General features: G+C 41.7%; 1 protein-coding gene across 1 annotated transcript in view; it reads left to right on the forward strand.

The window, feature by feature from the left end:
* Positions 1-5,508, forward strand: part of Havcr2 (hepatitis A virus cellular receptor 2) — a 28,039-nt gene extending 22,531 nt beyond the window's left edge. Inside the window, exons 6-7 of the mRNA XM_021214059.2 lie at positions 1,940-1,976; positions 5,348-5,508. Coding sequence (XP_021069718.1) covers positions 1,940-1,976; positions 5,348-5,507 — 197 coding nt within the window. The 3' untranslated portion in view covers position 5,508. The remainder of the gene's footprint in view (positions 1-1,939; positions 1,977-5,347) is intronic.
* Positions 5,509-12,091: the final 6,583 nt, after the last annotated feature.

A 12,091-nucleotide genomic window follows, 5' to 3' on the forward strand; every position in this document is an offset into this window, starting at 1 on the left:
TTCTTCTTCTTCTTCTTCTTCTTCTTCTTCTTCTTCTTCTTCTTCTTCTTCTTCTTCTTCTTCTTCTTCTTCTTCTGGTTTTTTTGAGACAGGTTTTCTCTGTATAGCCCTGGCTGTCCTGAAAATCACTTTGTAGACCAGGTTGGCCTCGAACTCAGAAATCCGCCTGCCTCTACCTCCCAAGTGCTGTGTTTAAAGGCGTGCGCCACCACGCCCTGCCATCTGGATTCTTTTTGTTGTTGTTTGGTTGGTTTGTTTTGTGGAGACAGGGTCTCATGTGTTGCTTGCTTGCTTGCCTTGGACTCTTCATCCTCCTGCCCTCAGATCCCAAGGGCCACAGTTACAGGATTATGAGTGAAAAGGTCTTTAGGACTGTCTCAGCTTACCTCTCAGATGTTATTGGAGGACACCCTCTTGTTCTAGTCATGGTTTGGTTTTTGACACCAACCCACTCTTTACTGGGGGTTCTCTGTTCCTGTAATTTCCTGCTAGCTCTTGATATAAGTGACTCATTCTTTTCTTTCAGAACAGACCTCAAAAGTCTTGTCCGGATGTGCTCTCCTAACCTCTAGTTTTGTTTTAGTGTGGTGCTGGTTTCTTTTGATAATGGATCGCAATTTGAAACTCATTTCTTTGGTCCGTCCTTCCCTCCTTCTCTCCCTCCACTCTTCTTCCTTCTTTCCTCACTAGGAGCTTCAAGGAGTCAGAGCTCACTACCATCCCTGTGTGTCCCTGGTGCCTATCAAACTGCTGCACATACAGAATAAGCCTCATAATATTTGCCATATAAGAGCTATACAATGATATTACTTTTAACATAGTCACAAGACAGTCCTGGTCATTTGATTTAATTTGTTCTAAGGTAAGACCAAATTTCACTAGCAACTGTCACCTCCAATCCATCAATTCTATGCCAAGAACCAGCCTTGGTTAGGAGAGGGTTTCTGAGGAAGGGATGTTTGGGAATGATGGAAGAAAGACTTACAATTAGTCCTGAGTACAAGCTGACAGCCTTGTGTTCTGCTCTAGACAGCTCTCCAGAGATCTCCAGACAGCTCAGCTCTTAGACCAAAGCCCAGTCTTTTATTTGCATAGCAGTTCAGTAGTTCACCCCAGGTTCCCTTTTGATTATCCCATGAATCAGTGTTTTAATGACCCTAGTCCCTGATTCTTAGAAAAGACAGTAAGTAAATTTTTTAAAGCAATGAATTCAGAAGTCTGCCTGCCTTTGTAAGCACAGACATAAGCTAACTGGGTGGGATCTGGCTCTGAGATCACCATTTCCACCCTGCCTGGGCTTAAACTAGCTCTGTCCCAGGTTGACCTTGAACTCAGGAATCTGCCTGTCTTTGTAAACACAAACAATAAACTTAGCTGGGTAGGATCTTGCCCCATGATAGCCACTCCTCAAATCTCCTTATCACCTTCCTCAATATTTTTCTGACAAGCTGGCTCCTAGTGCAACTATCTCTGTTCATTTAGATACATAAAGCCTCTCATATAAGTCATATTGTATCCTTATATTTTGCATAGTTGAACAATTATATATTCTTGAACTTGTGTTTTTAGAGTTCTTTCCCACAGCCTTAAGGGCTGTCCTGAAGGTCACAGTGTTCATTATTTTTCTCAGATATATCGTCATTTCCTGGACTCATGCTGCTTCTAATTATCATGGAGTCATTAACCTTGGCAGGGAAAACACCCCTTGATAACTTTGGTGGGGAGAAACATAAAGTAAATTATGTATATTATTATATAAACAAGCCTCATGTTTAGCAACCATCAACGCTCATGGAGGCCCAAGTTCTGCTAGTTCTTCTCCAGGGGTGGGAACTGTGTCACACTGTCCCTTCTGCATGGCAGAACTTGGCAATTTTATTTCTTATTTTCAATTATCTTAGAAAAGCACTTTAATTGATTTTTCTTCTCCTTTACTTAGGGTATTCCTATAAGAAAAAGAAGTTACAGAATTTAAGGTAAGAATAATAGAAAAGGGAATTAGGAAAATGGAAAAATGGTATTGGGATAAGGGGAAGAAGGCATCTTATTGTTTTATTATTTCTCTGAGAAATTCTGAGTTAGAACTTTGAAATCTTAGGTTAGGATTCCTTTGTTTATAAAGGGAAAATTCAAAAGATTTCCCCTTGTACATTTAGCTTCCTCTGCTCTAAAGCTGCATGTATAATTTGCTTCCTTACTGTTGTCAAATACTTATCTCTCACTTCCAACAAACTGAACCTTTAACTGAGTGTTTTCTATTTTTATGTTGCTGTTAAATTGATAGAGAGGAACATACCCTTGATCAGCTATGGTCAGGATTTTTATAGCCCAGCCTAGGCATTTCCTACTGTGGCAGGATCTTAGCATGACCTGGAGGCTCACCTTGCTGATTGATACAGGACATACCTAGAACAACTGAATCAGGATCTTGGACAATGGAGCCTGAGGAGTTATTGTTCTCAAAGCTCTTTACTCTGTATACACACACACACACACACACACACACACACACACACATATTCATACACACACACACACACACACACTCTTAGATTTTAAACTTTCAGTAAGATTCAATACATTAAAAATTGCAGTGCATTTCAAGGGAAAATAGGATTATCTGCTTGAATCTATAAGAACCACATCTCATAATCAACAAAATCCAGAATATTCAAAGGACAAAATAATATAAAGTGAAAAGTCATAAAAATCCAAGTATGGTATTCAATTACCAGTACCATTATTCTTCCTTAGAAGTGAAAATGGAAACATAATATTCATAGGCTGTCAGGGTCCAGCCTAAACGTAGGATCAGAGTTCTCAACTGGAAGCAGGGATATCTGGAAGGCGCATAATAAATATTCCGACTATTTTTTTTTTTTTTTTGTGGTATAAGTTGACAGGCAACTTTTCAAGGCTTAAAGTTTTTTCTCTTCTCTTCTCTCTCTCTCTCTCTCTCTCTCTCTCTCTCTCTCTCTCTCTCTCTCTCTCTTGCAGCTTGAGGCTGCACATACTCTGTATTCTCTCGTGTACTCTGCTTTTATCCTGTGTGCTCTTCTTCTTTTTTTTTGAACTCTCACGCTCCTATACACTTCTATGTGTTCCCCTTTCACTCTAACAATACTCTTCACACACACACACCACATGCTCTCTCCTTTCATTCATATATACATTGCTCCATACACACCTCACATTCTTTCCTTACTCTTTACATTTTCTCTTCACTTACTTTTCACATGTTCTTCTCATGCTTTCTCACTTGCTCTCTACTCACTCTCTACATTCACCTCCCATTCTCTTTTTCTTGCCCCAGTCTTTTATTGATACTCTCAAATTAAAAAAAAAATATCCCACAAAAAATCAAAAATTACAATTTTAACCAAAGTTTTAAGCTTTCCTATACCCAGGCCTATAGCCATAATAATAATAATAATAATAATAATAATAATAATAAATAATTATAATTATAATTATAAACTTATTATTATCTAAACTTTAACTTTTAACTTATTATGCTTAAGAGATCTGAGCTCTGAGACCAGCTATTTATATTTTCTTGTGAAGCTCTAATGATAATTGACATGGACAAAGCTGCCAGAAAGTGGCCAAAAAGAATCAAGTTAACCCTTAACTCAATAATTTTACTAGATTTCTGCTTTTGTACATTGTACACAATGACTCTCCTAAGAGTCCCAGTGTTTTGACTTGATTTTTGTAGTATCTAATTTTGTATATTCTATACTTTCTTATCCAGGAACCACTCTCAAGTGTTGTGTAAAACTTATTTTATAACTTCAATAGTTTTTTCCTTTCTTGGGGGTCCTAATGCTGGCTCTAATTTATTTTCTAATAATTTCTTTAAACTTTCTTTACAAGTCAAACATTAATCTGGAGCTACCATTGTGTAGTTATAACATTGTTTCTAAGATGAGAACATACAGCATGCACCTGGGCCATTAGGACTGTGCTGTGCTGTGCCCCATGCCTCAGTTTTAATTGTTTAAGAACCATTACATCAAAGAACATCTAGTTTCATAAAATTCACCAGAACAAAAAGAGTAAAAAGTAAAAAAGTCAGATATAATAAAATAATTATATACATCAAGGCCAACTAAAAAAACAGTCACACACAAATGAAATCTATACAGTTGTTGACCAGGGCTAAGGTTAGAAAAAGAATGAGAACTGTTTTGTTTTGTTTTGTTTTGTTTTGTTTTTAAACAAAGAACTGCCATGGGTTACTGAGATGTCTCCATCCCAGCTTACTACAGACAGTCCCCATCATTATATGCTGTCCCCAACAATAGGCAACAAGGACAGGCATCAATTTAGTATCTGTGCAATGCTGTGCTCAGTGTTAAGCTCTGTCACTGTAGCCCTGTAGCACTGAGTATGGTAACTCCAGCACAGTGCCTGATAAATGCTAATAATCAGCTCCAATGAATAAATGAATGATCTGGTGCTCCTCACAGCAGCCCTGCTTCAGGGCTCTCACTATCCCCATTTCTACAGATGAGAAAACTGAGGCATGAGGTTTCCTAACACATGGCTTCTATGGCTATATGCATTTCGTTCACTGCTGCAATCTACAGATGCACAGGACCGTGTATAACTGTCGTGAGTTAAACATTGCACATGCACGTGAGTGTCGTGAAAGCAGTTGGAAGCCTGGGAACAGGAGATGAAGATGAGGTGTGTGAATACAGAGTGTAAAATAGACAGCCATGCAAAGCTCATCGTGAAACCCATAGTTTATATAATAAATATAAAATATAGTACTGAAAACCATTCAAAACTCCAAGCCAAATGAGCAACCAGGCAACTCACCTCAAACAACAACAACAACACAAACAAATAAAACAAAATACCAAACGAAACAAATGAGTTTACCCAAATGTGTTGACTCTATAACACATTCACAGTTTTCTTTTGAAATGCAAAAAGTGAGCACACAGAGGGTTGAAATAACAGTTCAAGGGACATTCAATCCCTTCACCTTCATGTCCTAGGCGACACTAGGAACATCTGCCTTGTCTAATTCTCAGCAAGCACAGGGCTTTCTCTCAACCTCTTGTAACTATGTTGGGTGCATTTTGACACATCCCAAACACTTTGGCCTTTGCCTCCTCAGAGTTGGGACCTATGGTATTCATACCTAAGACAATTAAGATCTGTTTACATGTCCTTAATTGTTCCACAAATTCCTGTCTGGGTTTCTTTCAGTGAGCATCTAGTGAAGGGCCATGAATGTCAACTAGCTGCTGTCCTTTGTGAAGTATATGCTTTGAACTCTAGTCTCTGTTGTCTGGGAAATTCTTCTATCAACTTCGTCATTTGATTGTTACAGCCTTATTACACTGGCCAACTTGCCTCCAGGAGGGTTGGTGAATGCAGGAGCAGTCAGGATTCGTTCTGAGGAAAATATCTACACCATTGAGGAGAACGTATATGAAGTGGAGAATTCAAATGAGTACTACTGCTACGTCAACAGCCAGCAGCCATCCTGACTGCCTCTGGGCTGCCACTTTTTTTTTTTTTTTTTTTTTTTTTTTTTTTTTTTTTATTATTTTCTTTATTTACATTTCAAATGCTATCCCGAAAGATTCCCATACCCCTCCCCCCACCTCTGTTCCCCTACCCACCCACTCCCACTACTTGGCCCAGGCCTTGCCTTGTGCTAGGTCATATGGAGTTTGGGAGACCAAGGAGCCTCTATTCCCACTGTTGGCCGATTAGGTCATCTTCTGCTACAAATGTAGCTAGAAACACAAACCCAGGGGGTACTAGTTAGTTCCTGTTGTTGTTCCTCCTACAGGGTTGCAGCCCCCTTCAGGTACTTGGGTACTTTCTCTAGTTCCTGCATTGGGGACCCTGTGTTCCATCCAGTAGCTGGCTGTGATCATCCATTTNGGTGTTTACCAGGCACTGGCGTAGCCTCACAAGAGGCCACAATATCAGGGACCCTTCAGCAGTATTTTGCCGGCATGAGCATGAGCATTAGTATCTAGGTTGGTGGCTGATGATGGGGTGGACTCCGAATGGGGTCCTCTCTGGATAGTCCATCCCTTCATCCCAGCTCCAAACTTTGTCGCTGTACCTATAATTTTTCATGGGAGTTATGTTCCTCATTCTAAGGAGGAATGAAGTATCCACAAATGTTCATCCTTCTTGATTTTCTTCTGTTTTCCATAATGTGTCTTGGATATTCCAAGTTTCTGGGCTAATATCCGCTTATCAGTGAGTACATATCTAGTGACTTCTTTTGTGATTGGGTTACCTCACTAAGGATGATATCCTCCAAATACATCCATTTGCCCAAGCTAAAACCATCCAGTGGAAAAAAGATAGCATTTTCAACAAATGGTGCTGGCACAACTGGAGGCTATCATGTAGAAGAATGAGAATCGATCCATTCTTATCTCCTTGTACAAAGCTCAAGTCTAAGTGGATCAAAGACCTCCACATAAAACCAGAGACACTGAAATTGATAGAGGAGAAAGTGGGGAAAAACCTCGAAGATATGGGCACAGGGAAAAAATTCCTCAACAGAACACCAATGGCTTGTGCTGTAAAATCAAGAATTGACAAATGGGACCTCATAAAACTGCAAAGCTTTTGTAAGGCAAAAGACACTGTCAACAAGACAAAAAGGCCACCAACAGATTGGGAAAGGATTTTTACCAATCCTAAATCTGATAGAGGTCTTATATCTAATATATACAAAGAGCTCAAGAAACTGGACTCCAAAAACTCAAAAAATCCCATTAAAAAATGGGGTACAGAGCTAAATAAAGAACTCTCAACTGAGGAATATCGAATGGTTGAGAAACACCTGAAAAAATGTTCAACATCCTTAGCCATCAGGGAAATGCAAATCAAAACAACCCTGAGATTCCATCTCACACCAGTCAGAATGGCCAAGATTAAAGATTCAGGTGACAACAGATGCTGGCGAGGTTGTGGAGAAATAGGAACACTCCTCCATTGCTGGTGGGGTTGCAAGCTTGTTCAACCACTCTGGAAATCAGTCTGGCGGTTCCTCAGAAAATTAGACATAGTACTACCGGAGGATCCTGCTATACCTCTTCTGGGCATATACCCAGAAGATCTTCCAACTGGTAATAAGGACACATGCTCCACTATGTTCATAGCAGCCTTATTTATAATAGCCAGAAGCTGGAAAGAATCCAGATGTCCCTCAATAGAGGAATGGATACAGAAACTGTGGTACATTTACACAATGGAGTACTACTCAGCCATAAAAAACAATGGGCTGCCACTTTTAAAGGCTCACTTTCATTTCTGACATTGATATTTCCCTTTTTGAAAACTATGTGATATGTCGCCTGGCAACCTCATTGGAGGGTCTGTCCACAGCCACTGAGAAAAGAGTTGCAGTTTTCTGGGGATAATTAACTCACAAGGGGATTCGACTGTAACTCATGCTACATTGAAATGCGCCATTTTACCTGAGTTTCAGGGGTAGGATCTCCCACCCCAGAGACTGCAATCATGGATGTTGAAGCTCACACGTGCTTTCGTACATTAGGAATGGTTAGTGTGATGTCTTTGAGACATTGAGGTTTGTGGTATATCCACAAAGCTCCTAAACAGGTAAGGGGGAATAAAGGGCTAAGATAGGAAGGTGCAGTTATTTGTTGATGTTGAAAATCTAAAGAAGTTGGTAGTTTTCCTAGAGATTTCAGACCTTGAAAGATTAAGAAAAAGCCAGGTGGCATATGCTTAACATCACATAACTTGGGAACCTTAAGTAGGAGGGTGGTGAGTTCAAGGTCAGCCAGGGCTATGCTGGTAAGACTTTGTCTCAAAATCAAAAGACGAAAATAAACATACAGACAGCAGGAGGCTGGAGATGAGACTCAGACAGTGGGGTGTGTTTTGTACAAGCTTGAGGAATCTGTGTTTGATCCCAGACCCCACATGAAAAAACTAGGCCTGGTAGTGCATGCTTGCAAACTCAAGAGATGGAGTGGTAAAGGCAAAAGTGCCCCACACTGCCAGACTCTTCTTACCCAAGAAAAAGGTTGCCACAGGCAGGCAGCCTGCTGACTCTAAAAGGAAACCGAACCTTGCCTGTTCTGTGCTCAAAGGGAACTGACTCAGACAACTTCTCCATTCTGGAGCTGTTTCTGACAGAGGAAGGACGGGTGACTGGGACACGTGAAGGCAGAGCTCTTGCAGCAATCTATACAGGCAGCAAAAGACCCTTCAGGAGGATAGTCGTCACCAGATTTATTTCCAAGCTGATGGAGCTCAGTTTCATCTGGCTTACAACTGCCTGCCCAGTGCCCTTGGTCCGTGCTGGTTCCCATCTATAAAGAATCAAATTAAATAGACCCTGAGTGGAAATATTAAGTGAGCAGAAAGGTAGCTTTGTTGAAAGCCTTTTTGTATTGGGGAGCAACTGTGTACGCCAGAGGACAGCAAAACCTGCCTGTTTGGGTACGGCTTTTCTTGTATGAATTTTGTTGTTTAGGTTGCATTCGGCTAGTCGTGGAGGTGCTGGCTTTCTTAGGTGGGTATGGAAGGGAGACCATCTAACAGAATCCATTAGAGATAACAGCTCTCATGCAGATGGGAAAACTAATCTCGAATGTTTTAAAGTAATAAAACTGTACTGGCAAAATACTTGGAGCATATTTAAACCAGATCAATGGTTTTATTCAAGGAGGTCCTTATCTGACAGAGTCTTTAAGCAAGGGCATGTATATAAAGATGATCACTGCTGTGGTGTTTACATCAGCCTACTGATGGGATGGTTGGTTACACGGTGTTACAGTTTATATAAGATTTGTAACTTGGCAGATACAAAATCAACTTGGAGGTCAATCTCTGGCTGTGTCTGTGAGGCATTTTCTAGATTAGGTTAAGCGAAGTGGGAAGACCCACTGAATGTTTTCTTGTTTCCTGTCCCCATCCAAGAAAGTAGGTCAAGGTCAAGGACACCAGAAGGAGGCAGTAACCTGGAACTAGAAAGCCTTGTTTTAGACCTGGGGTCACTTAAAATCAGGTATTTGGGATGGAGTTGGTGGGTGGCACAGGAAAAAAATGAGGTAATAAAAGGGACCAGGACGTGGTAAAGAGGTAGCTTAAAGGCTTCAAAATGAGAGGGTGGAGAAATGGCTCAGCTGTTCAGAGGGACAGTTGTGCCCTTTCGAGGACTATAGTTTGGAACTCAGCGCCTATGTAACAGGGCTGGAATCTATTGCAGGCTTGTCACTTTGGTGGAGAGGGCCAGAGAGCAGCATGACTGGGCTTCCTGGCTTCCAGCCTAGCAGAGAAACAGGAGAATGGTTGATTATATGGTGTAATCACTTACAGTGATTGCTAACTTGACAGGGTCTAAGATCACCTTGGAGATGAATCTCTGACTGTGTCTGTGAGGTACTTTCTAAATTGGGTTAATGGAGGCGGGAAGACCTATCCTAAGTATGTTAATGGAGGAGGGAAGACCTACCCTAAGTGCGGGTGGGGCCTTTTCATGTGCTGGTGTTCAGGGAGAGACCCTGCCTTCCAGAGATAGAGAGAAACAGAGGATGACACATGATTCCCTCTTCTAGTCTTTGTGCTTGTGCTTAGGCACATATTACTATACACAGATGTGCATGTATGCACACACACATACACACATAACTCTTTTAAAAATGCAACACAAAAGCCAGTTCACAGTAATATGAAAAATGAAAAGAAGTTAATATATACAAATAAACTCAAGAGAAATATAGGGTGGTCAAATTAAAACGAGTAAAAACAAAACACAAACAATTAAGAAAAAAAGTCTGATGGAATGACTCAGTCTGAGACTCAGAACTTGAGTTGGATCTCCAGGCCCCTATCAGCTTAAGTTGGATCCCTGGACCCTATGGTGAAAGAGAGACCTGACGCCTGAAAGTTGACCTCTGACCTCTCCATTCACACTGCCTGAGCCTGTGCTCACACACTCATCACGTGTATATGCAATAACAATACTCGGAGTTAAAAAATTAAAAAAAAAAAAAAAGCTAAAGAATTCAAAGCTTATAGAAAGATTAGAGCTTTCTGAGATGCATGAGACCCAATTTCAAAACAAAACAGAACAAAACAAAAGAAGAATGAAACCCTCAAAAAGCAAGAAATCAAAGGCTGGCAAGGTGGCTCGGCAATGTTTTACAGTTATGAAGGCTGGAGTTTAGAGCCCAGCATCTGTGTAACAAGTTGGGTGTCTTTCACATGGCTATAACCCCATCTCTGAAGTGTGTGTGAGTGTGTGTGTGTGTGTGTGTGTGTGTGTGTGTGTGTAAGAATCACCTGGCCTTGCTGGCTTCTACCATAGCAGAACAAATTTAAGACCCAATTCTTAGAAAGACCCTGCCTCAAGGGAACAAATGGAGAGAAATTGAGGAGGTCACCCAATGACCTCTTCTAGTCAATCACTATGTGCTTGTGTGCACACACAAAAACACACACTAACTAATTGACTGATTAATTAACTAATTGGGGGTTTGAATAGGATTGGCCACCATAGACTCATGTGTTTGAAGGCTAGATCCAGAGGGAATGAAATGACACTATTAAGAAGTGTGGCCTTGGCCGGGTGTGGTGGCTCACGCCTTTAATCCCAGCACTCGGGAGGCAGAGGCAGGCGGATTTCTGAGTTCGAGGCCAGCCTGGTCTACAGAGTGAGTTCCAGGACAGCCAGAGCTATACAGAGAAACCCTGTCTCGAAAAACCAAAAAAAAAAAAAAAAAAAAGAAGTGTGGCCTTGTAGGAAGTATGTCACTGTGGGGGTCAGTCTTTAAAGTCTTATATGCTCAAGCTATGCCCAGTGTGGCTCACAGTATCCTGCTGCCTGCAGATCGAGAACTCTCAGCTCCTTCTCCAGCGCCATGTCTGTCTGAATACCACCATGTTTCCCACCATGTTTCCCACCATGAACCCCTGAAACTATAAGCCAGCCCCAATGAAATGTTTTCCTTTATAAGAATTACTGTGGTCATGGTGTCTCTTCACAGCAATAGAAACCCTAACTAAGACACTAACTAAATAACTAAATTTAAAAACTTGCCTCCTATGCACAACCCATGCATTGATTGCCAGTACTACATACACGGGGTGTGGTGGAATACTGGGATCCCAGCCAGCATTATGAAGTTAGAGACTAAAAGGTGAGAAGTTAATAGTCATCCTTAGTTGATTTGAGATTAATCTTTGTATAAAGAAAGATCAGAACCTGTTTCTGCCTTTGGGCTGTCAGAGCACCCCTGAGACACACTCAGGAGAGGCAAAATACAGTTGCTAGATAGGGATCCCTGCCTATGTTTTTCTGGGTGAGAAATAGCAGGGGCCTGGAACTCCTGGGCACCCAGATGCTAGTGGGAACTGAGAGGAGTTGAGAACGGGGTGGCAGGGCAGGGGTGGGGGTGATGTTCCTTCTTCAAGGGCATCTAGACACTGCTGGGGACCAAGCAACAGGGCCCATGGGCCTACAATGAACCCAGGGGTTGGAGGAGGGAATCCAGCTTAGCTCAGAGTGAATGCCAGGAGTGCAGAGGGGCTGGAAAAGGGTCCCTCTAAAGAAGACTTAGGTGAGGCACTGTATGACAAAGGGTCTCCCCCTCCCCTGAAGTGCTTGATGAAGGAGACAGGCCTTGCTTGTCCATACTGCTTTATTCATGGTCGATAAGGATGCGTATGTTTTGCAGGAAGGGGTGCCTAGGAAGGGGTGCTCAATGGCTGAACACTCGGGGCCCCTAAATACCTTAGCATGGAGAACTCTAGGCTCCACGCTAAGTGACCGATTGTGATTGTCATGGTCCTCTTAGTGAGGTGTTCCAGGACAGGAATCTGGTCCGGAGCTAGTTCAAACTCTTGCCATTCTCAATCATGAGTTTTATCAGTGTTCTGAAGTTTGCTACAATCTTACCAGTTCTTCTATCTGGTGACATGGTCCACTGCTCCACAAGAACCAACCTGGGCTACATGAGATCCTGTCTCAGAGAGAGAGAGAGAGAGAGAGAGAGAGAGAGAGAGAGAGAGAGAGAGAGAGACAGAGAGAGACAGAGAGAGACAGAGAGAGACAGAGAGAGACAGA

This window comes from Mus pahari, chromosome 14 (genome assembly GCF_900095145.1).
Source record: "Mus pahari chromosome 14, PAHARI_EIJ_v1.1, whole genome shotgun sequence".
In the NCBI taxonomy this organism is placed as follows: Eukaryota; Metazoa; Chordata; class Mammalia; order Rodentia; family Muridae; genus Mus; species Mus pahari.